At 41.4% G+C, this 24,783-nt stretch overlaps 1 protein-coding gene across 1 annotated transcript in view; it reads left to right on the forward strand.

The window, feature by feature from the left end:
• The window catches only part of pdia5 (protein disulfide isomerase family A, member 5), a 66,182-nt gene that overhangs the window by 35,847 nt on the left and 5,552 nt on the right, over positions 1-24,783 (forward strand). The window contains exons 10-15 of the mRNA XM_086220872.1: positions 21-92; positions 2,013-2,149; positions 11,652-11,722; positions 12,447-12,610; positions 13,163-13,293; positions 17,469-17,539. Coding sequence (XP_086076998.1) covers positions 21-92; positions 2,013-2,149; positions 11,652-11,722; positions 12,447-12,610; positions 13,163-13,293; positions 17,469-17,539 — 646 coding nt within the window. The remainder of the gene's footprint in view (positions 1-20; positions 93-2,012; positions 2,150-11,651; positions 11,723-12,446; positions 12,611-13,162; positions 13,294-17,468; positions 17,540-24,783) is intronic.

The following is a 24,783-nucleotide window of genomic DNA, read 5'->3' on the forward strand; positions in this document are numbered from 1 at the left end:
TCTTCGGCTTTGTCTCTTAGGAAGGGAAAGTTCCTCCACCACTATGAAAACTACGGAGCTACAGCCAAGGATATCGCTGACTGGATGAAGAAGTGAGTTCGACCCTTTTGTTTATTTCTGAATAAATGCTGGCATTCACAAAGCAAACCTCCGGTGGCATGTTGTAGGTCTCACCTGCTGATTAGAAAGAATGACATTAAGCCCAAGTTAAGTAACTTCGCCAGGCTTACTTAAGGTGGACTGATCTTCTCAAGTGAACCAGCTATTCTGTTTTCATTGGCATTCTCGCCTTCCAAAAATAAAAAGAATTTTAAAAACATGGCCGCCAGTGGTAACAACTTGTCTGTCTGAAAATGTGCTTCCAAACCCACCCCTGCCTTCTGTCAGTTAAACTTCTCCCCTTACTTGTTTGGCATCACTTTTTTCTTTCACCGTGCCACTATGTATTTTTTCTTGTCTCATTTTTCTTTCTCACATTTGTTCATGCTTTCAGCTTGTACCCCCGCCGCCCTTCATGACTCGTCTCCCCTGCTTCCCTTTCACTTCCTTCCATCTGTATTTTTTTTTTCCCAAATTGTGTCAATGGCCTGGAAGCAAAGCCGAAACTATCCAGAGGGCAGAGAGCTGGGAAACAGAGGGAGAGAGGCACAGGATGTATTTCCTCGACTGCCTCTTTAGCCCGGAGGTGCTAGAGCCAGAGCCACTTTCCCTGCCCCAAGCCTTTACTGGTCTGCTGTGAGTTTTAGAAGGAGTAGTCAAGCTGACAGAATGGCTGCTGTGTTTTACATATGGCGATGATTCTGTATGTTATTACACCTCATATCTCGCTAAATCTGATACAGTGGTTAAACTTAATATGACCGCCACACAGCTTTTATTCTGTCTCCTGTTTCTCCTTGAAAGCCTTGTCACATCTGCAAGGATGCTTTTTTTCCATGCAGATCCAGCAGAGGAAAATCCAAAGCTTTTGCAGTGAACACTTTTGAAATGTTTTTCCACAGATATCTAACTTTACAGAATTCATGTGCATTATGGGTTTTTGTTTTTTGCAGGACTGAAGAGTTTTTAATCTGCTTTTTCTATTTATCCACCCTACTTTGCCTCCCACCTTGATTAAATTTCAGTTAAAATTCAGTTGTCTCAGTTTTTCTACTCCTCGCTCTTTTATCAGTTGTTTCTAAACTAAATCATTGCCCTCTGCTGTTTTCACTGATGGAAAAGGGTGCAGCTGCAACCCCCCCAATCCCCACCCCCACTATGACTCATTCTCTGGGAAAGGGAGGTCAGAAAGTTGCTGTCACTCCTATGCAAAATTGAAATAGTGCATTTCCTCACTTTCATACTTTGCACTTGGCACCTGCTTGAAACCGATTCCGACTTACTCTAGTTTCTAGGAGAGAAATAGACACTGTAGTAGGGTTACGAGTCAGTGTCCTTGGGGATTATATTTGCTCTATTCAGCATTCTTACACTAATAATGTGATAGAACTTTTTACCTCACACAGAATAAAAATAACCAAACATGTCACCTGACACGGACCAAGCGAAACTTCACTTTGATTGTAGTTTAGAGAGATACATATTAGATGAATAGCATGGTGGAGAAAAGATGCCGCATTTCTCAACAGCCCAGTTGGAGTGCATGCAGCTATAGCGCGTTGGCTCAGGCAGGCCACATTGTGTGAGGAAGGGAAAAGATTACATAAGTGAAATGTGTGTCTTTTTAAATTTACTTATGTCCATGTGTGCAAAACTGAGGGGAGTGTGCGCTTGTTTATATCTTCTGTCCATTCGTTATTGGCAATGCAGCACTGTGATGTCACCAAGGCGGGGTTGCCTCAGTCCAGATGTGTGCGTTTTGCTTTTGTGTGTCTGTGTGACATATCAGATCAAGTAGGGCCCACATCTGTGTCTGATTTTGCTTGATACAGATTGCAGCTCAGCTGGATTGTGTCCACGTTTTAAATATCCCTCACCTCTATTACCCTTGCTGTCTCTGTTTCCTGTGTCAGCCCACAGCCTGTCCAGCCAAAGACCCCCGAGGTGCCATGGTCAGAAACAGACTCACCGGTCTTCCACCTAACTGACGAATCCTTTGACAGCTTCCTTGAGGAACATCCGGCAGCCCTGGTCATGTTCTACGCCCCTTGTAAGTATTGTTGAGAAAGAGCAGGCCTGCAGCTAATGTTTTTTCCAGGCATGAGATTTAAGAAATATGAAATATCTGCAGAATAATTCCTGTGCAAAAAAATGACTTCAAATGTTTTTTGTCCAAGCAACAGAGTATTTATACTATAGAGATGTATAAAAGAGAAAGACAAATCAAAAAGCATATTATAAACAGAGGTTTTAAAAACTCTACTACAGTCTTTATTATCAAAAGTGCTGAAAATTGAAGCTGTGCCCAGCCATCCATGACTGTATCAAATGGGGTCCAAATTATATAGTTGCATGTTGTTTTTGGTGGACATGAGGTATCGTGCTGGCCTGAACGTGTCAGGGACTGACTGACTGGCTGACTCCCCATTGTTGAAACACGCGAGCGTGAGTGTTGAAGGGCTCGCTCGGCGGGGGGAGCACCGCAAGTGTGGAGGTCAAACTCTGATAACAGCTTAAATAACAGAAATCACCCTCTGTGAGGAGAAAAAAAAAAAGACATGAGCTTTCAGAAGGCAGCACGAGCCTGTGCAGACTGGTTCTCTTAACTTTCACTTTGGCCCAACAGTATGGTTTCATATATACTGCACACTGAGGAACAGAAAGAAACACTTCCATCTTTGACAAACTTGTGAGGGCCACGGTCCTCCAGCTGTGGTTTTGAGAAAAGTTCAGTAGGATACCCAGTGTTCTCACGTCTATATTTCCAGTATTTTCCACACACAAAATTAGATGCTGTGGATGATCTTGAGTCGCACAGGATCATTGATAGACATCCTTTCAATGGATTTATTTTGTAAACGCAACAAGATGCTCTGCTTCCTCATGGTTCTGATAGATTGAGGAGTGAGGGTTTGATTTTACACTGTTTCTCTTATTATAGACACCTGGGGGACTGACTACAGAACCACTCTCTTTTTTGCTGTGGGTTGTGCAGAATAGACAGAACTTGCATTCGTATTTGAGTCTAGCTTGACTAAGTTTGCTGAGACTTGTGTTAAATCAACAATTTCCTTGTGTAGAGTAGGGACAATGTTCAGCTGCAGAACCAATTTTTTTCGGTACTCTAATTGTCAGTGTTTCTGGAAGCATGATGAAATACTAATTAATTATTAATGTAATTATTAGGTTAGCCATACTCAGTATTTCACATTATTAGGGTCACTTGATGCTGGTTTCAGACTTTTACCATAAATCACTAGCTGAGGAAAATACAGATACTGTATTACTGAAGCTGGTTCTATCTGAGCTTTTATTTTGAAACACAAATAGCATCAAAGTTTCACTGTCACACTCAAAATTACATAACATTTTGGGTAGGTCACACACACACACACACACACACACACACACACACACACACACACACACACAGAATCTCCTTACTTGCTAAAGCAATCATTGCCGTGTGGTTCACGTAACCCAGCTTGTCGTTTTCATTCATGCACCATTGTGCCTTTGGTACGTGGACCTTTGTAAACATGCCAGATTTAATCACTTAGTAATATGTTTTTCCCATATTACCCAGCTTTTATCCTGCTCTCCCATTTCTAACATTTTGCATTTCGATGAATGCGATCCATGCCTGTAACATCATGCAAATAGATTCAATTTTTCCACCCCATTTAGAAATGCATTCTGAGTGCAACATTGACACAACACAATCTCCACGGATTTCTGGACAATTGCTTTTTTTTATTTTTTTTATTTTTGGCCTTGTACCTGTTTTTATCTATGCTACCCACCTCTTAATCCTTTTACTTCCTCCATCAGTTGAACCTCTCTGTGCTTATCCCCAGCTGTATGCTGTAAAAACACATGAGAAATAAATCAAAATGGAAAAGACTGGTCCTCTTCCCTAGCTTTCACGATAACGATGTTTCACTGTTTTCAAAATTACATCACATACTTTATTGCAGAGCTTTCATACCTCCAGGTTGCTGCGAGCACTGCACTCCACCCAGAGCACAAACACACTCTTCAACTGTTGAAGTGTTTAAAACACCACATTAGCACTCTCACACTGCTGCATCTCACGATACACTGCTCTGTTCACTGCTTTAAAATGAACATCTTTAACAGTTTATCCTCTTTCCCCTGCTGACAATTAAAACTGTCAAATATTTCCTACACAACATTACTGAAGGTTAATTGTATGTGAATGTGACTGGCCACGTAATAGTAGCCTAGTGATATAGTTTGATTTTCAGAATGATCTGTTTTAAATGTTAAAACAATAGGGATTCAAAAATCTCAAACTAGAGTGAGAGTAACGGCTGGCATACACCAGGATCGGGCTTGGTTTGACGCAGCTGTCAAGGCAGTGCTCTTCTGGTAAAATCAACACAAGCTGCCACACTGACTTATAGAGCTGCACACACCCTATGTATGCTGGCCTCTAGGAATAAATTTGAAAAAAACTGGCTCTCTTTATGCACAGAAATAATTCTGTTAAAAAATGAATACAAAATTTGTACAGTGCAAAGCTTACTGTCAAACTTTGAAAGATTATTTAGTTTAACTTTGCAGTTCTGTGAGTAGTTTTTAATATTAGGTGTGTTCCTCCCCAGGGGGGCGCCATCATGGGAGGGTCATTGACTGGAAGTGGAAAAAATATCAGTTATCGAGGATATGGTGTAAAATAGACTGAATACATGTGACTTGGATGAGAAGTATATGGTTGAGAGATACTGTAGTTTGGGGAAAATTTCCCCGTTTTTCATGTTTTTTTCCAGTAGTCAGGGACTACAAAAATGACTCAGGCCAGACCAGTTTTTTGTTTTTTGATTGCATCTAATGGTAGATGCTTGAAATCTAATTACAAGTGATGTTAGGGAGGGTTCCTTATTCCAAGCTGTCTAAGGGGAGGCTCACCATCTGAGATTTGGAAAACCCATGGTATAGTGAATTAGGCCACAATGTTCAAAGAATCATCTGATGCACATACTTAGACACATCAACAGTGTTGTTTCCTGGATCCGTTGGAAGTTTCAGGTATAAAATAGACACATTTCATCAGGTGAACCAACCAAGACTGACCAGACCACACGTCCTGTATCTGTCCTGGAGGTTTTTTCTGCCACATCTACATTCTTACTTGTTAGAGTTCCATAGGCCTTGTTTTGGAAGTGACTGGCAAATTCTCAACTGCCCACTTCAATTGGAATACACATGATCCTCCATCCATTCCTCTGACAATCCTTCACCAATCCTTGGAAGTTTGCCTTCTTTCTTTCTTGAGATTGCTTCAGCCTCCACACCCAATGTACTATCAGTGCTTGACTTGAGGACCCTGTTTTGCCTCAGCAGCTGCTCCGTATGTGCCTGCATGTTCCTGTTTTGGAACACAAATGGGCTTGGGAGGACATCATATACCCCCTGAATCATTAACTTGATCTGCTTGGAGTTCCATTTCATTTTTCCAGGGGAAACTCGGCTCCATTGCCCTTTCCCACTTCACCAAGACACTCTTTTTCCTCATGGTCACTGCTCTGCTGGTTCATCTCTCTCCACTGAAGTTCATACCTGTCCCTGCATCACCTTCTGTCTCTCTTTCCTGCTGACAGTCAAATTGAGATGGGTGCTGTTAGGCTTCCAAGTCCAGATCTGCCTTGCACTGCCCTGTCCTCACATCAGTTCCTGCATCACACACTTCTGTAGGTCTAGAATACTGCAAATGATACTGTGCCACAATGAATTCCTCCTTGACCTAGCTGGACAGAAGCCTGAGCTTGCTGTTCCAAACAGCCCAACGGTGCTTGGGCTGCATGGCAGGCCTAGCCATCTACAGTGATATCTGTGACAGTGACTTTGCACTCAAGGCATTCCACAAATGTCATGGGGACTTAGTAGATGAACCGAGGCCAGAAGATTTCCTTGATGTTAGGCCCAGGCCTCAAATTTTTTAGGCCATGTAGCTCAGTACGAGAAGTCTTGATGGAGTCTGTGTCCTTGAGGTTACAGTTGAAGACCTTCGCAAGGCTCTTCACTGGTTTCTCTGTTAGTAACATTTGTTGTTTCCCGATGTGAACCCAAACTTCTCTGTCCCTCCCTTCTCAACCAAGGATCTTGATTTTGTGGGTGTAAAACTTGTGCGTCGACATTAAGTTCCTCCAACTGCTGTGTGATCCTGCTGGCTCATGGGACATGGTTTTTATAACTGTGAGGTTGTTCATGGGATGTTTCTGACAGGAGATTGCCTCACTCCAGACTTGCTGTGGGGGCCCCGTCATTCTGTTTTGGTTGCCTTCACCAGCATGTTTATTACCTTCACAAGTAAGGCTACTGAGATGGTATACCCAGTAATTATCCCCACTCCCAGCTGGTGCCAGTCAAATGTCAACTGACAGAAGGAGACCCTCAAGTTGAATTGTCCAGGATGAGGTCTTATACCTTATCATGCTTTGTTTTCACTTATTAATGTAATGTGATGATATGTTGACCTGCCAAGGGACTGCAGATGAAAATTAGCTTTTTTGCTAACTCTGGCATATTTGCATTTTAGGTGTAAATTAAAAAGGTTAATTGATGTGATCTGTCCATTTTAAATGAATAAACAGATAAAATAAATAAATAAATCAGGTATTATGCGAGTATACCACATACTTTCTGGTATATGTCATTACTTGTCATTGCAGCGTCAAAAATGTACCTGAATATTTTTGTTCACATTCCATATTCTACAGAAACACATTATTTTGGGGGCGTCTAAACAAAAGAGGAAGCTGACTAGTCTTCCCGCTCTCTATATGATATCATTCCTTCACAGGTTCATGTCCTGTCCTAGACTCACCCTGTGGACAGCAGCCAGTCTCCCACACACGCACATCCATCAAGGGCAACCAGCTAAAACATGTTGCATCAAGTCCTTTTAGCTCAACATGCGCACAGACATCTGGACACATACGAAACACATATTTCACATCATGACAAACATTTACTGCACACAATTACACCTCTTGTCTTTCTATCTCAGACACACGCATACACACACACACACACACACGCACACACACACACATATATGCCCACTGTTGCTGCTACAATGCACTTTCTTAATGACCATGCTGTCAAAGTAAGATAAATGGTCCCCCAACCTCCACCATCAGCTTGCATTTCTTTCCACTACTCAACAGGGCCTCTAAACACAACTCAGCTGGGTTTAGTGGAGTACTGCTCCTTACCATAGAAAAAAACCTAAGACTCAATTTGCCATTTTCCAAATGAAGCCAGATTATATCCTAGTCCAAAACACAGCTTTGCATCTGCTGGCAAAATATTGAATAGGCAAGGCAAGGCAAGGCAATTTTATTTGTAGAGCCCGTTTTCACAAACTGTCTCAAAGGGCTTCACATGGCATCATAACAACATCCTCTGCCCTCAGACCCTCACATCGACTGAGGAGAAACTCCATAGAAATCCCTTTTAACAGGGAAAAATCTGAGAAACCTCAGGGTGAGCAACAGAGGAGGGATCCCTCACCAGGAGGGACAGACGTGCAGTAGATGTTGCTACAGAGAAGAAAACAGTTTAAAATACAAAATGTGGGAAACATGGAAATGTTAATAACAGTTGAAGAAAGAAGCTTCTGGAAGGGGAGGCAGGGAGAGCAAGCCAGCTTGATGGGGGACTGGATGGCAGACTGGTTCATGGAAGGGGAGCGCGGGCCGGTGTAACAGTAGGGAATAAAAGGGGGGCAGCATAGCTATCAATGGTTCAGAGCTACTTGAACCAGTCCTGACTGAAGGCTCTGTCATAGAGGAAGGTCTTAAGCCTGGACTTAAACGTAGTTAAGTGTCTGCCTGTCTGACCCATGGAGAGAGCTCGTTCCACAGTAGAGGAGCCCGGTAACTAAAGGCTCTACCTCCCAGTCTGTTTTTAGAGATACTGGGAATCACTAAAAGACCTGCATTCTGGGAGCGGAGTGCTCTGGTGGGACAGTAGGTACTAATGAGCTCTTTCAAATAGGATGGAGCTTTATCATTGAGAGCCTTATAAGTCAGCAGAAGGACTTTGAAGTCGATTCTAGATCCTACAGGAAGCCAGTGGAGAGAAGCTAAAGTGGGAGAGATGTGTTCTCTCTTCTTAACTCCCGTCAAAACCCTCGCTGCAGCGTTCTGGACCAGCTGGAGACTCTTTAGAGAGTATTTAGGACATCCTGACAAGAGAGAGTTGCAGTAGTCCAGCCTAGAAGTGATAAATGCATGCACCAGTTTCTCAGCATCACTCTGGGAAAGGATGTTCCTAATCTTAGCGATACTTCGCAGATGGAAGAAGGCGGTCCTAGTCACATGCTTTATGTGGGAGCTGAAGGAAAGGTCCTGGTCAAAAATGACTCCAAGGTTCCTTGCAGTTGTACTCAGGGTCAAGGTGATGCCATCTAGAGTAGTGATCCGATTAGAGAGGTGTCCCTGAGGTGTTTAGGTCCAAACACGATGACCTCAGTTTTATCTGAATTTAGCATTAAGAAGTTAGAAGACATCCAGGATTTAATGTCTTTCAGGCAGTCTTGCAGATTAGTAAACTGGCTTGTGTCGTCTGGCTCCATCGACAAGTAAAGTTGTGTGTTGTCCGCATAACAGTGGAAGTTGATCGAGTGCTTCCGTATTATGTCACCTAATGGGAGCAAGAATGGGAGAATATGGAGTTGTGTTCAGGGGCATAGCTGTAAATGACCATCCTGGAGCCCTACAAGGTTTTGTTTGTGCTGCAGCAAGTAGCCACACGCTCGGTTTCCTTCAGGGCACCCAGAGCAGATGACTTTACGACTTTTTTCCACTTTAGCCTGTATCAGTTTTTATTACAGCTAAAGCGGTGTGTGGCCAGTTTTCCTTCATTCTCTGGACTCTGAGCCCTTCTAACCCACAGTACATCTGAATCAGCAATATATTCAGCATGTCTCTGACACCGACCCACACACATACACACACAAATTCTGCACCTCATGCACCTTGGGTAATGCAGAGCAGAGGACGGACATTTGGTTTTCTCTCTTACTCATCACTTTCAAGGGTCAAACAAAGTCTTTTTAGTCACTGTCCCACTGATAAGCTTAAACACAATCTGCACGATCACACACTACAACAACTCAATTGAAAGTGAAGCAGAATTTTTTTTTTTTTTCCATAAAGCATATCGCACTTGATTTATGGTCTGCTCCAGTACTGCATTGTATATTGAAGAAAGGAATTTCTGAACTGTTTTGACAAGGGCAATTTACCAGGTTTGGAAATGTACCAGCTTTGTTTCATGCAGCTGTGCACGACAGTGCCGTGAGCATACACCTCGACCACTCATCCCTGACAAAACAGCCTGTTTATTACATCTTTAGAAAAAAAAAAAAAATCCTGTACAATTTTTGAGACAAGTATTGTTTTAAGTATTTACAGCACATGAATGCACATGCAGTATGAAACGTGGCTCATACAGTACATAGCTATTCATGATGCCTTGACACACATTCAGTTATACGGAGCAAAAACTCTATTAATTCTTCCCTCCTCCTTAATAAAAAAAAATATACTGAGATGAAGAGTACCTAGTTGCTGCAATGGAATACATTTTCTTTCATTGTTTGTTCTCAACTCAGGAAAATCACCACCACCCCAAACCTGAGCTGGGAGATCAATCCTACTGTCATTCAGTGACTTTCACTGGAATGACCTGTTGTTGAACGCTTTGCATTCAAAGTATATTAATAATTTGTTTGTACCCAGTTATTCTTAAGCATAATTACCTATTTACTGAATCTCTTTGTGACCTTTATTGTCATGTGGGGATCGTGTATCCATTAATTACCCCTCACCCAACAGCAGCGTCCCCTGGTTTTTCCACCCACTATTGCTATAATCTGTAAAGTTCACATTACTACCGCTTATGACAAGACATATGAGTTAACTGTTAACTAGATACCACTTAACAACCATCCCCCTGTACCCTTATTATAAAGTCTTATCAAACTTTTACAATACAAAATCTGTCGTACTCACACAGTTTAAAAAAGTAACTGTTTTACATAAGCTCATTTACTTTTCATCTCCTGATATTATGTGGGTGAAATAAAGATTTCCATCATTTAACAATATGTTCTTGAACTTTTTTTAAGAGAGTAAGTTAATGAAGGCATGAGTATGTAATAAATTAGATTTTCATTGTTTTTTAGCAACAAAAAGCACACACACACACACACACACACACTGTATAATAAAAACTGTACCCACCCTCCCAGCTGCCCTCCACCTCTCATTGTCATTATTCTTTGCTCTCCCTGTTTTGTCTTTCCACATCAGGAGCTTCAAAACACCCATAATTTCATTGCAGCCTTTGCCACAGGTTCTGCTTTTGTTTCTAATGTAGTCCCCTTGTGAGTTCCTGAAAATAAATTTTGGTGCCACTCAGGGGTCTTTTCCTTGCTCACACCAAGGTTTTAGTCTCGCTTAGTTTGTTTCTAACATGCTTAATCAGACATGACTAAACCCTTTCAGTAAACATGCAAGGCACTTGTCATCCCATTTACCGTATCAGCATCTACATGTCAGCAGTGTACGCCCTGAAACGTCCAGGGTGAAACAGCAAGCCACCCGAGCATTTCAGCTGCTGACGCACTGATTCAACAAGACAGCTCTGAGGATGTCATGTTGTGCAAAGATTACACCATTTAATTCAGCTAGCTTTGGCTTAATGGACATGTTTTTCGTCTGGAATATACAGTTTTACCTCTACTATTAAATGTTGCATTAGTGGGAGGTGATTTATGCTGCTGTGTCTAATTTATTCTCAATTCAAATCTGTTTATGTTTAGATGTATGGTGTTTGTTAATGGCAGTGTGACATTTGCCATAATGGGCTCATCACAAATTCATGGATTCAGTTCTTCTTTAAAAAAAATTTTCCTCAAAGCTTTTGGCCCCTTTTTTTCTTCACCATTGTACATCACCATTTTTACCCATTTCCAAACTGTCTTGGTCACTGTTCCTCCATGCTTACTCTGCCACATGCAAAGTCATGAGCTGCATCTTTGCACCTGATAGTGAGGAGTTTCACCAGGGGGATATAGCTTGTGTCAGAATCATGCCATACGCCCCAGTGCCCCACGCCTCGAAAAGTCGCCTCTACCAACTACAGAAAACGCTAGTAGAGCAACCAGAACACATGCTGTACTTATGCTAAGCTGACCAAGAAATATTTCTGAGGTAAACTTAATTATCATCATTACATAGCTCCATCCCTCGTTCACAAGTGATGATGTAGAAGCTGACAAAAACTCAAAAGTAAAGATCTAAGCAGTGGACGCAAGCCCTGCGACGGACTGGCAACCCTTCCAGGGTGAACGCCGCCTCTCAATGTCAGCTGGGTTTGGGCTCCAGCTCCTCCTCCTCCTTTTTGTCATCTTGAACCTCCTTGTTAACGGTTTATTTTTTTGTTGTTTTTGTTTTTTTATGGCTGTTACAGCTGCAACATGAAAGTAACTGCAGGGTGGTATTTGTGTCTTTTAGGGTGTGGCCACTGCAAGAAGATGAAACCAGAATATGATGAAGCTGCTGAAATACTCAACAAAGGTGCAGAGGTAGGTTGTATTTCCATGCGGGTACAGGTCTGTGTTGTTTTTATGTTGTTAATTTGTCATTCCTCTCACACTGACAACCACACAGGTGGATCAGTGTCTAATTAACTGATCATAATCGTCCTCCCTTTTGGCCTGAAGGTTTGTTGGCTATTGTAGCCGACACGCTGGTCGGTCTGTCCTGCATCTCAGGTATTGATGTGTTTCTGATTAGTCGAGTATGTTTTGCGCACTTCTTCCCTCTGCCATTATGTCCTCTGTGATAATCTTACACTGCCCAGCCGGGGGCAGGGCTTAGAAAACTCGAGGTTGGTGGCTGTAGCAATTATCCCATCCCTGAGCATCCCTCTGGCCCAAGGCTTTGGCCCTCTCTTTGTGGCTCTCTGCCCGGCACTGGAGGTCAATGGAAAAGCCTGCCCATTATCTAATATGGATAGACTGGAGACTGTCTCGGCCTGAACCCCGCAGACCAAGATATCATTAATTTCTCTCCTCCCTGTTTGATCCACTCGTGTTACTAATGAAGCAGTTCTTTTATACAGAAAAGGCTCCGTGCCTTGTTGTTGCTGTGTTTCAACTTTTGATTGTTTAAAAAGGGTATATTTTCTGTTAATTGGTGTCATGTAGTCGGAGAGTCTGAGGGAACTTAGCTGAACAAATAGCTTTAGTTGTTATTTTGCTTAAGTCCCAAGTGGCTGAAGGTTTGCCTTTCTGTGCTTCTCCACAGAGTCCGGGAGTGTTGGCAGCAGTGGATGCTACAGTTCACAAGGCTGTAGGGGATCGCTTCAAGATTTCTGGCTTTCCTACTGTTAAATATTTTGAGAAAGGACAGGAGAAGTACACACTGCCACAGCTCCGAAGCAAAGACAAAATCATAGAGTTTTTGCACAAGTAAGTCGCACAATTAGCAGGCAGCTTTATCACACCTTTCATCTGTCAAAGTTCGGTGGTGCACATTTAGACAAGATTCAAACTCTTGCAGTGCAGTAATTAACGACCGAGTTTAAACATTTTAGTTGCGTGTCAAACAGCTTACCTTATCACTTGCTTCTCAAACAAAATGGGTGAAGTGAATCATTGATTATCTGCTCAAAAAACAGTTGTAAACCTGCTGGCAGAGAAGATCATTGTTTGGGAAGGACTGTTGTGGAGCATAACGGTACTGATATGACATCATTTCAGATGTGGTAATTACAGACTCCATGAAAGCAAAGTCTACACTTGAGGTCAACAGATGTAATTTTACATGAGGGGCGACAAAAAGTCTGATGTATTATATAACGAGTATTCATGTCACCTTTTTCCCCTGAAGCAGTAAACAATGTATACATACTCAATATACAATATGCAAACAACTTAAAATGTTGACACAAGTCCCCTTCTTCTTTCCTTTTAGTGTTAGATCCATAATAGCTTCTGCTTTGCTCTCATCCATGTCTCCAGTCCCCAGGCGCCTCCTCCACCGGAGCAGTCTTGGGAGGACAAACCCTCCAGCGTCAGCCATCTTGGATCAGAGGATTTCCGAGAGGCACTGAAGAAGAAAAAACATGCTCTGGTCATGTTCTACGCTCCTTGTAAGAACTGAATTCATCTTCACGATCATTTTAACAACATAGTTAACAGGTTAGCATCTACCAGTGGTCCACAATTATTTTGGAGCTACTCCTGAAAGCCTCGTCTGTGGGCCACACACAATTTTCACGAACTCACATGCTTGGCTGTTTTGGTTTGAATGTTGTGTGTGCTGTTGTAACCAAGTGTGATCGCAGCCCTGTTCTGAGGGACTTGGTATGATCATATCCTGGGTTTCAACCAATACACATGTGTAACTCCAAGCTGTCTGCCAAGTTCCTCATCACACTGCATATAAACCCCACCTAAACCATGGGGAGACTGAGGAATGAGTCAAATGACTTAGAATAGTGTAGTGTGAGTAAAAACAAGAAGAACATTATCCCAGTTCCACCTCGTGGTTTCATGGTTCCTGCACGTTTTGTAAATCTTCATGGAAATATTTTGGAGAAATTATTAGCAAAAAAAAAAAAAAAAAATCGAGCGACTTCACTGGACTGTAAAAGTCTGACCCGTCCAAATGTATTTCCTGTCCTGACAACAGCTGGACTGTCAGCACACATTCCAGTGCAGTCAGAGATAAAGCTCCATATTCATTGTTTCTAACAAAAATAAATCACATAAAAATGTGTAACATATGAAAGTGCTCACTGGTAGTGGTCTTCCAACTGAAAAGTGATTACCAGCCCCTGAACTCTATCAAGATGTTTTCCAACACATTTACTGTATGATTTAGTCTCAGCTCCCATCAGCCTCATTTCTTGCTGAACTAGAAATACTGACTCACACTGTGCCCTCACGATGTGTTCCTGTCACAATGACATTGACCAGTAATCTTTTCACCTCATCGTTGAGAAATCCCCTCACACAGAGATATCACGTTTATTTGTGGAGACACTGATCTTGACCTGTGACTGAAAAATCTTTTATGTTCATTTTGGAGTGCCAGTGGAAATTGCGTCAGATTTGGAGAAGGTAGATGAATGGACAGTTTGAAAGCATGATGCCTCCGGTCTGTGGCTGTTGCCAGCACAGAGGCAGGGTAAAAACCTAGATGAACTCACTGCAGACGACCTGCTCAGCTCTGAGCTGCTGCTTGATGCAGACTGTTCTAGTTGCTTGTGAAGGTCTAACACTAAAAAAGAAAGGACGAGCAAATAGATAAAAATTATTTCCAAATTGTTTGTGCTTCTTAGGTTGTTTTAGCGTTGTTGGGTTTCCAAAATCTCTTCCAGTTAGGGTTTAGGATCACAAGGAATAGAGAATGACTTACTTACTTAATTATCAAGAAAACACTTGTGTATACACACACACACACACACCTCTGTCCCCGATCTTTTGCCCTGTGTGATGAGGGCTTCAAAGCAACACAGGCCACAACTGTCAGGCTCCTTCCTCAGTCAGATCCTTTGGTGCAGATGCAAAAACCTGCCAACCACCCATCCACCCACCCACTCCATCTGCACCCTGCATTATTGTGGGAGCTTGCACCTAATAGAGCATTTGATGAGATATTGCTGCTCGCTCAGGCTGAAGAAGCTTCAGATGGAAAACTCTTTTTATATTAGCCATTAACTTTGAGACTTAGATCTGCATAATTAAACTTATACTGAAACTAAATGGCATCGTATCCTCTATCTTAATGACTTATTCTCAGGCAATAATAGATTGTTTTCCTACACACACTTTTGTTAGTGCACTGTGACTAAATGCAATTTTTTGGCAGTGCTCTGTTCTGATGGTTTTGGTGTATTACATGCTAAATTTTGTTTGGATTGCTTGGTTTTCTTCTCAAGTAATGATGGAATAACGTAAGAATCAAGATTGCTTCTATAGATCCACCTGACAGTCTCTTCATCTCTCTCAGGTTCACTTTCTATGTCTGCTTTTGAAGAAATGTTAGTCCAGATGACAGGAGGTGGGCTGAGATGGGAAAGCCAAAATGTTCCTGTGCTTAGCCTGCAGTGTAGTTCCACCAGTTGTGCCCAGTTGTCATTTATCTGCTATCACTCCTCTCTCATTCAGTCTTTGAGCAGATAGGGCCACCTGCCTGGTCTGTCTGATCTGTGTGTGTGTGTGTGTGTGTGTGTGTGTGTGTGTGTGTGTGTGTGTGTGTGTGTATCACCTGCGATACGTATACCTGATATATCATTTTCTAAAATTGCAACCAAACCTTTAAGAGTTTAAAGGTCATTGAATGTTGCAGCTAAAAGAATCCTTGAGCATAAAATGATTTTCTGAGCTGCGAGGAACGCTAGCTTAGAGAGGCAGCAGCAGCTGAGAGAGGGCAATAATTAAAAGTTTAAGTTTGTCTTGGCCGTTGTGGGTGTTGTACAAATGTGAAAGTACTGAAAGGTGTATGCAGCAATTCTACACCAATACGCTCATTACTCATAAGTTTCTGTCGGCTACCTTCCCATCTTCTACATCCTAACCTATGTAGACGGTATGGATATGAAATGGATCTACGTAATGATAATAATTAAGTTTACCTCAAAAATATTTGTTAGTCAGCTTAGCATAAAATATGGTTCTTGCTATGCCAGACTTTACATTTATTTCCTTTGAAGTACACTTCTTTGCCTGTTTAACGTTACTTGTTACGGTAATGATGCTGTGGAATCACAACTTTGTAAGACAAAAATCTAAATAACGTTAGAGATAAATGGACTGTATTATTTTCTTTCTTGTTCTATTAGAATTTGCTATTAGAATCGAGGAAAACTTGAAACCAGCTATTGAACTAACCTTATTGGAAAAATGTGTACCAAATAAATTTAGTGTGTGAAGTCACCCCTGCAGGCCATTAGGAAGAATGCAGATTAAAGACACCCCGATTAGCTTCACTCCTGGAAGCTCTGTCCATTGTCCACTGTGGGCGGCAGGGCTCGGAGGGAGAGTGGCCCTCTAGCAACCAAAGGGTCATGGTTCGATCCTCACGTCCCCCCACTGACCATGTCAAAATGTCCTTGAGCAAGGTACTGAACCACTAATTCAATAGCTGATTAATAATTTGATGTTGCCTGAATGACGAAGGCAGTAATCAACACTCACTGTCATTCACTGATATGAGTCAAAAATTACCTTTTGCAGGACAAGCATGAAGTTTGTTGAGAGTTTTCTCTGTTACCGCTCAGAAAGAGAAGCAGTCATTTCCAGCAGTAACAAACAAGAACAGATTGACATTGGTGTTTTTTACAAACCCTGAATAAGAAGACTGCAATGCATACGTCACCTATTTATTTATTTCAGAGAACTGATGTTGGAATTGGTGACGTTGGAAACTAGAAGTAAAAGCACTCTCCTGGTAAACAGAGGGTGACTTATTTTCAAGGCGTATCATGTGCACTGAGCCTGGTCCACAAAGTTTGGTGTCAAAGAACTAGTCTGCACAGAATCCTGACCTCAGCCCCATCTAAGACCTTTGGGAGGAAGTATGTAATCAGCATGCTTTCTAGATGGGATCATGTCCTTCTGTGACTCTGTTGCAGCCTGATTGACTTGTGATTTTCCTGCATAACACTGCCTGTGCCACTGGCTGTTTTTGTTTTTAAAATCTTTTTGTTCTCAAAAGAGGTCATTTTATTTCTCATTTCAAAAGGCGGAAACTGATTTGATTGCAATGTGCTTGACACAAGAAAGAAAAGGGCAGCAGACAGAAAATGATACACAAATTCAGAAGAAAAAGATGACATAATGATTAGGCCCTGCACTTGCAATCAGAAATGTGGTTAAATAACATAAACAACTCCGTACCTGCTGAACGAGATGGAGCTAGAATCAGAATCAATAACTGATCATAAAACTTCATCCAACATGTAGATGGGGTATTTTTGTACCAACACAATATTTATAAAGTATACACATGCCAGCTGGAGTGAAGAGACAGTGGGATGTTGTGTTAATAATGGCAATAAAGACCAGTCTCTCTTAACATACAAGTGAAGTGCTTCTTATGTGCAGTAAACCTTGAAGTAACTGCCAGATTGTAATATCCCAGCATGCTTTATGACCCTCTCCGAGTTGCATAGAAATGACTTTGTTCCTATTGACTGTGTGCATTATAGAGGAAATGATCATGTTTATACAGCATTAAACATATTCATGCTATATGTCGATGCGTTACTGTGTCCCCGTGTGCTGTTCTAATGTCCCACCTGGGTTTCGTCTCTTCCAGGGTGTCCACATTGTAAAAATGCTGTCCCCCACTTCACCACTGCAGCAGAGCTCTTCAAAGAGGACCGCAAGGTTAGTAGTCACTCTTACAAGTACAGACAAACTTAAACTCGGAGCTGCACAGGAGAAGCAGTTGGATCCTGCAAGCTTATACAGTAGTTAGTGTCAAAATACTTAACAGCGTATCGAATGATGAAGTTTGATGTCAGGAGTGTCACCTGGAGGACATTTAAATGGAGCTGTATGCCTGCTGTGCCGTCTGTTGTGTGCACAGGAAGAACCTAAAAGCACATTCAGCGCCAAATAGTGTATTTTTCATTTTTATTTATTGAAATATTTATTAGCACGTGAGTTGTAATGACTGAAGTATTACTTTTTTTTCCTGACTGTTCGATAGTTGGCAGATAAGTTTCCCATACATTTTCTGAAATGAGTATGCGTCCCTGCAGCCAAAATCCTGACCAAACTGTCAACTTGCTCTCCTCCATTTTCAGTGTTGAGATGAGTTTAATCAATCGATGACTGATCGTTAAGGATATTGTTGATCACCTGGAATATGGATCAAACTGACATTTGTATAAACAAGGTTGCGTTGTGTAGTGTGTGTCTTGGAGCAATGCAATGATTTTCACAGCACAGCACCAACCAGCTGGGGACAGAGAAAACTGACTACTCAGCCAAAGAAGTATATAAGCCCCAGAGGGTAAACTCCCACTCTGCCGCCATTTTGGCCTGAATACGTCAGTGGTAACAGCACAGAATGTATGGAGTCACACACCTTGAGTTGGTAGCACATAGTTAGTTGTTTGTCTAGTAAGTTCTAAGGGTTATGGTAGTGGCAGTTTGGCTCATGTGCTGCACACCAGTGTTAAATTCATCGCTTGTTATGATTTTATTTGTGTTTAAAAACACAATAGCATTAAGAGGTTTGGCTCTGAGTCTCAGGTTCTGATGCGTTTACCAGCGCCACACATTGTTTGTTTTGTTTTCTTTTTAATGGAAGCTAACAACTTTGTATACCTTGCAGGATTGTTGTTAGACTACTGCTTCTTCAAATTCAAGATTTCGCAGAGAAAAATACACTTTCTTTACTTTTACATCGAACAATGCTCAAATCAATGACTGATCATTGATTTCTCCAGTGAACTTATCAGCTGAATCTCGCCATTTCATCGTTAGCATCAATGTGTCACCATGTCAGCATATTGGTTTGGCTGGAGCAAAGTAAAACAGGGACTAGGATATCGGGTGATATTGAGAGAGCAGTGTCAGTCCCACTCATGACGCTGATTGAGGAATCTTTTGTCTCCTCCTGGGCTCATTGGCTCAATCATTTGTCATCTGAGAAATTGCTGTGTCATGTCACAAAGTTTGACAAATTAGTCAGCTCAGTGGAGTTGGGCGATGCAGCCACGTAGAGCATACACAATATGTCTGATGACAATATCTTTAAATAAGCCAAGCAACACGCTTCATATTTGTCTGCATGTGTCAGCGAGGGATTTGACCACTTAGATAAACACAATAAACTTCATCAAATTGTCAGCGGGCTTTGGGGTTATTCAAGGTTCACACAGACACAACAGGGCACGTTCACCACCAATCTCCATCATCACTCCTCCCTCTCATCTCTTCTCCCTCAGGACTCATGTCCCAGCACACACACACTCCTCTTCCCCGCAAATACCCTCTGATTGGTTGGCTCAGTATTTCCTCAACCTCCTTAACTGTGTGACTCACATACATATTGAAAAAGTTTTGGGCGCGTGTCTTGTCAGACTCTGAACTTCAATTCATCATCTCAAACTGACATTTGCTGTAAACAGAAATACATTAAAATGTTTCCTCTTATTTTGAAGTTTTATTGTGATGGTAATGTAAACTGTGCCTTGTTCCACTGGTGCTCAGTCTTCAGCGCTCTCTCATTTGTTTGGAATTTCTTTAAATCCTCGTCAGATGGTGTGGAATAGTGACGTGTCCTCAACTACTTAGTCATCCATTTTTCTGAGGCAATCCTTTGTAACATTTCTCGATAACATTAAACCAAAACAGATGAGCTGCAATTCTTGTGTATTTGTCCTCAGCGACATCTGCGAGAACTCCTCCATGTCATTTATTATATTACAGTAAATATTTCACTACAGCAGTGTGTCATTAGCAGTAAAATGTCCTGTCCTGCACTTTGCTTGACTATTTATTTTTCTGGCTGCTACTCTCTATGCCTTACGTTTAAAAAAAACCCAGATATGTTACTTTAGTTTTGATGAACAAATAATGCAAAAGTCAAGGAAAAAATAGAGAGATACAGAGTGGGATAATATGTATGTTTTGAGTTCTGTCTTCGAATTGAGCCAGAATAGAGTTTCTTTGAGCCGCTAGCATGTTGACTCAAACATGCTAGCTGCACATTGCACAATGTATTTCGCAGATTATTTTATTTTATTACATTTTTGTTTTTTTCTTATTTTTATTCATGTTTTTGAACAGCAAAGAGATTGCTAGAAGAGATTCTGTATTTTACTTAATCCCTTTTAACACATTTAAGAGCCTGTACTTTTACATGAGGAAACAGAATTAATACCTTTACCAGTTTATCTGTACGTCTACTTCAGCAATGATGAGCGTGTGAAGTTTGCCACCTGTGCTTCATATATTCCTCAATGTCAGGACTAGCAAGAACTGTTGAGTCCATAACCTCCTAATGAAGCAACAACTACACTTTTATAGAAGAAAATTTTGAACTTACAAAACAGTCAGTGCTGTTTTATGTGATTCATTATCCATAACAGCCACCTCAGCTTAGGGGAATTTGGCATTTCTTCAGTGTTCAACTGTGGTGTTTGGATCTGTTCCCTCCCTTTTCCCCAATACAGAGGAGACCATAGCAACCACAGTAGTGTGGTGGTTTTGTACATCTTCATGTACACACACTTTGACCACCATATTTATTCTGAGTCTTCTTGAGCACACATACATCTTCTGTATTATTTAAATCATTTTTGTTATTATTTTACATGTATATATTTTTTTGACTTTAGTTCATACTAAGATGTTGTTCATAGGTACACACACTTTGACTCCCATACTGGAATGAACTAAAGCCCAAAATATAGATACATTTAAAATAATAATACCAATGATTTGAATAATACAGAAAAAGTATGTGTGCTCAGGAAGACTCAGAATAAACATGGCAGTGTTTGATGTCTTTGTCTAACTCCCAAACAAATTTCTGCAATTCATGGAAACATATCGCTGACCCTGCGGCACCCCCAAATACAACTTTTTATTACCCCCTCTCGCCCCCTCCCCAGTGGCTTATCAATCTGAACATGTGAAGAAATGGGAAGCATAATACTTCTATCAGACTAGATCATGGTTCTGCAGCTCGATGGGTCTGTATCCTCATGATGAAACCTCCACATGCCACATGGACCCTCCTGTCATCGAATGCCAAAAGTAGAAGTTCCAGTTGCTGGTGTGGTCCCTTCCTTGTTCAGTGCTAGCATGGAGTGTTTAGAAAGAGCTTGGCTTGTGTTTACTTGGCAATCCTCTCTATTTATAAAGCCGAGCCCCAGTGTATTGTTTCAGACCGGTGTTGATCAGACTATTAGCTGCCCTCACCTCATTTACCAAAGACAAACATGAGCTTAACCTCCACTTTGAAGACGAAAACAATTAAAACTCTGTATGACAGTGGGGGAGCTGTGCAGCCTTCTAAGCTGTTTGTCTTTTTCCCCAAATTCCAATCAATAGCTGCATTTAAGGTGCACATTGGCTGGTGCTGCATGTTTCCAGAAGCTGTCTGCTGTCGCTCTAATGAGAACAGGAGTTAGATTTTTTTTTAAGCGTTTGCCCAGAAAACCCTGCTTTCTCCTGAAGGGATACAGCCCTTTACTGGTGCTGCTGGTACAGCTACTGTACCTCCACAGCTAAAGCACCCTTGTTTTATATTTATGTTGTGATTGTAACTGCAACCTTTCAGCAGTTACTTAACTTTTACAGTAACAGCACTATGTAAGTACTGTGTACTGTACTTATTTAAACACATACTTAGCTTAGTACAGGGGAATTCTCACCACTGCTCCGGACATAATGCCATAAACACTAATGGTTCCTGGAAATCGATGGACACGTATGTGACACCTCGTCACATTTAAACCAGACAATGGAGTAATCCACTCATATAGTGAATGATGAATTCACTTTTATTGCACTGTTCCAGTATGCTTCATCTTTTCATGAAAAACGGCTCAACAGTTGACTTTTTTCACAGCTTGTCTGATTGTGATATTTATTAAGGGTTTTGTTGTTGTTTTTGTTGTTGTTGTTGTTGTTTGTTAGTTTTTGTCTCCTCCACAGTCAAATCATTGTGTTTGTCTGACACAATGTCCAACTGGGATACGTGTACTTCAGGGGTCCATCGATGAGTACACAAAAGAAAAATGTATCAATGTGTCTTGTTTCTCCCACCTGCTTTTAGAGGGCAGGTCTTCTAGGGATGCATGCCGAGTAGGTCTATGCATGTCTCCAAGGTTCTAAAACAAAGGCCCTTAACACCCAGTATTTTGCTCAATTGCTCAAATATGGATAAATGGTTGAAAAAAACACCTTGTCCCAAACCCACTGGACAACTGGTCCAATAATAACAAATATTGGATCATTTTAGAAATCTATAAATTGCTTTTTTTTTCTTTTTTTGTGAGGTAAATATGCTCATCAAGTATCTAAGGTCCCTAATAATGAATGATTTTTCATCATTTTATCATGCAAAAGAGAACAGTTCTTTGTGCATGTGAAGGAAGAAAGAAAATGGAGAGGCAGAGACGGTATCACACAGAGAAGCAGCATTTTAACAACACTGTGTGTTTGTTTGTCAGTTCAGTTCAAGTTGTAGCCCTCCAAGCGGAACAGTTTGGGCACAAGTGGTCCTAACCATCGGTTCTCTGAGAGCACGAGTGACACTAGCCTAGCCACTGGTGGGCCTAGCGTTATCTGTGGGGTTTGAGGGGGTGCTTGCATTGCTTTTAATTCGATTTGTTCTTCTGAAGGACTTCTGTCTGCTAATGCTGAGTCGCACCAATCACTCGCTACGTTCACCGTTCATTTTGCCTTTTCATTAGTTGTAATTGAACCCATTAAGTCTTCTCCAGCTGTCTGATGCAAGGTGAAATACAGGGATGATTGAATGACTGAAATAAAAGGAAGAGAATCTCAATAATGGATCTTACATAGTCACTCTTTCAAAGCGCTAATATGAATCAATCTGTGGACCCTTTCCACAGCAGCTATTTTCGCAGGTCGTTGCAGGGTAAACACACTTGTGTAATTGATGAAATTAATTATGATCCTGTTATATGTATTGTCACAGCCACTCCAGTGACCCGTCATACGCATTACCAGGGCCCTGGCCTGCCTAAATGGAACAGCACCTTGTGTTTACCCTGTTATGACATGTCAGAATGTTTACACCCCAGACATCTGCTTCAGTGAGACAGCAGCCTCACATGGTGGCATCGGTACACTGTTCTGTAAACTGTAGGAACTCTGGAGTGAGCACTGCCTGAGCTCATTTTGAGTGGGTTTGATTGCTTTTCTCTGCTTCATTGTGGCACCGATGAATTGAGAGCGCGTCATTAGTTAACGTACTGCTTCTCAGAAATGTTGCTATCCAATCAATGACATGATGTGGGGTCCTCTGTCACTTGACGATGGATCAATAGTGGAATTGCCTCCGAACCCTTGAATTACAATGATCTTATGACTTCATTTTCTCCTGTCAATTCTCTGCAACTCTGATTTATTACTTACAGGCATGAGCTGTGTGGGTGACAGTGCACAGGGGTGACAGAGCAGCTGGTGGAGTCTAGGGTTACATTATGTCGCGCATTACTGCTGGTTTGAATATTTTCTGTGAATCTCCTCGTGTCTTAACAGGGGGCTGAATGTAAAAATCATTCGAAATAATTCCTGCTTAATATTCAGGCACACGGAGAGCGAGGTGATTTGTTGTCAGCTCAATTTCTGTCAACTGTTTTTAGAAATGAACTCGTCAGTACTGCTGAATATAAACAGCCTGTAGCAACTGTGTGAAATCATCCCTTTTGTGGTACCACATGGACACATAGTTTGGGACAACTAATCAACAGAGCGTCGATAAGGAGTTCCTCTTTTTATAGGTCCCATCGTCTCCGCCCGTGTGTAGGAGACTATTCCTTGCCCATTGTCCCTTTGTGTTGGTAAATGGAGCCAGAACCAATCCACTCATCTCAAAATATGGTGCTGGTACTTGAGCAGATATTTAAGTGTGTGTATTTGCATACTAAAAAAACAAAAGAGGTACTTGTATTTTGTAATTGGGACAAGAAGCTTTTGTCATCATTTCACAGCACAATGTGCAGAGTCTTGATATGTTCTCCCTCCGCAGCAGATCTGTCATTTCCGCATCAGGCCCGTGGGGACAGATGAACGGGGAGTGATCATATGATGGTGACAAGTTCAATGTGTGGCGCTCAGCACCCTGAGAGAGGGTGACATTTCAGCTGTCCAAAAGGACACGCAGCATGAGCCATGAATCAGTGAGGCGGCATTTACGCCTCATTGGGTCGACTTGTCACTAATCGATGCAGCGGCATCGTAACATAAATCTCCCTTGTTTTATGTAGGAGTCATTGTTGTGGGATAATTTCCTTCTCTGCCCTCTCAAAGCTGCTCAGCAGAAGAGTAATGTATCATTTTTTACTCAGATAGAGAAATTAGACGTCTAATTTTGGATGAGATAAATGTGTTTCCTACTCTTTGCCAAAGCCACGGAATATCTGTAAATACATGTTGTAAAAGCCCACTTTATGGTTGTTGTACTGTATCCCGTGAATGAGTTTTTATAGTATTGATCTACAATTATAATAAAGTTTTATTTTTTTGTTATTTTTGGCAAATATATTGAGTGATTAAGAGACAAGAAACAATAGCCGTTAGAACCCAAACAATAAAGATGTCGGTGTGAATTGTTATGGATAAGACTGGAGCTGAGAAATAAATATGAGAGAATATAAAGCCAAATCTTCCATAAACCACCTCAGTTTCAAGGAGGCCTAAGATGTTGCCAGTAATACTGTCCTCAGGAACAGCAAATGAGAAGCTGCACGACTATGAATGATGGCTAGTTAGCATCATTTCTTTTGTCAGAGTAAATAACAAAGATACATCACAACAAACATGAGGCACATTCCATTAGGTCACGTAACTGTTGACATTATGAGAGGTTTTCTGTAGAGTTTCAGCCCAAATACACAGCTATTATATTGTGCTTCTTT

This window comes from Aulostomus chinensis, chromosome 12, assembly GCF_037954235.1.
Source record: "Aulostomus chinensis isolate RoL2024-O1b breed Wild chromosome 12, RoL_Achi_v1.0, whole genome shotgun sequence".
In the NCBI taxonomy this organism is placed as follows: domain Eukaryota; kingdom Metazoa; phylum Chordata; class Actinopteri; order Syngnathiformes; family Aulostomidae; genus Aulostomus; species Aulostomus chinensis.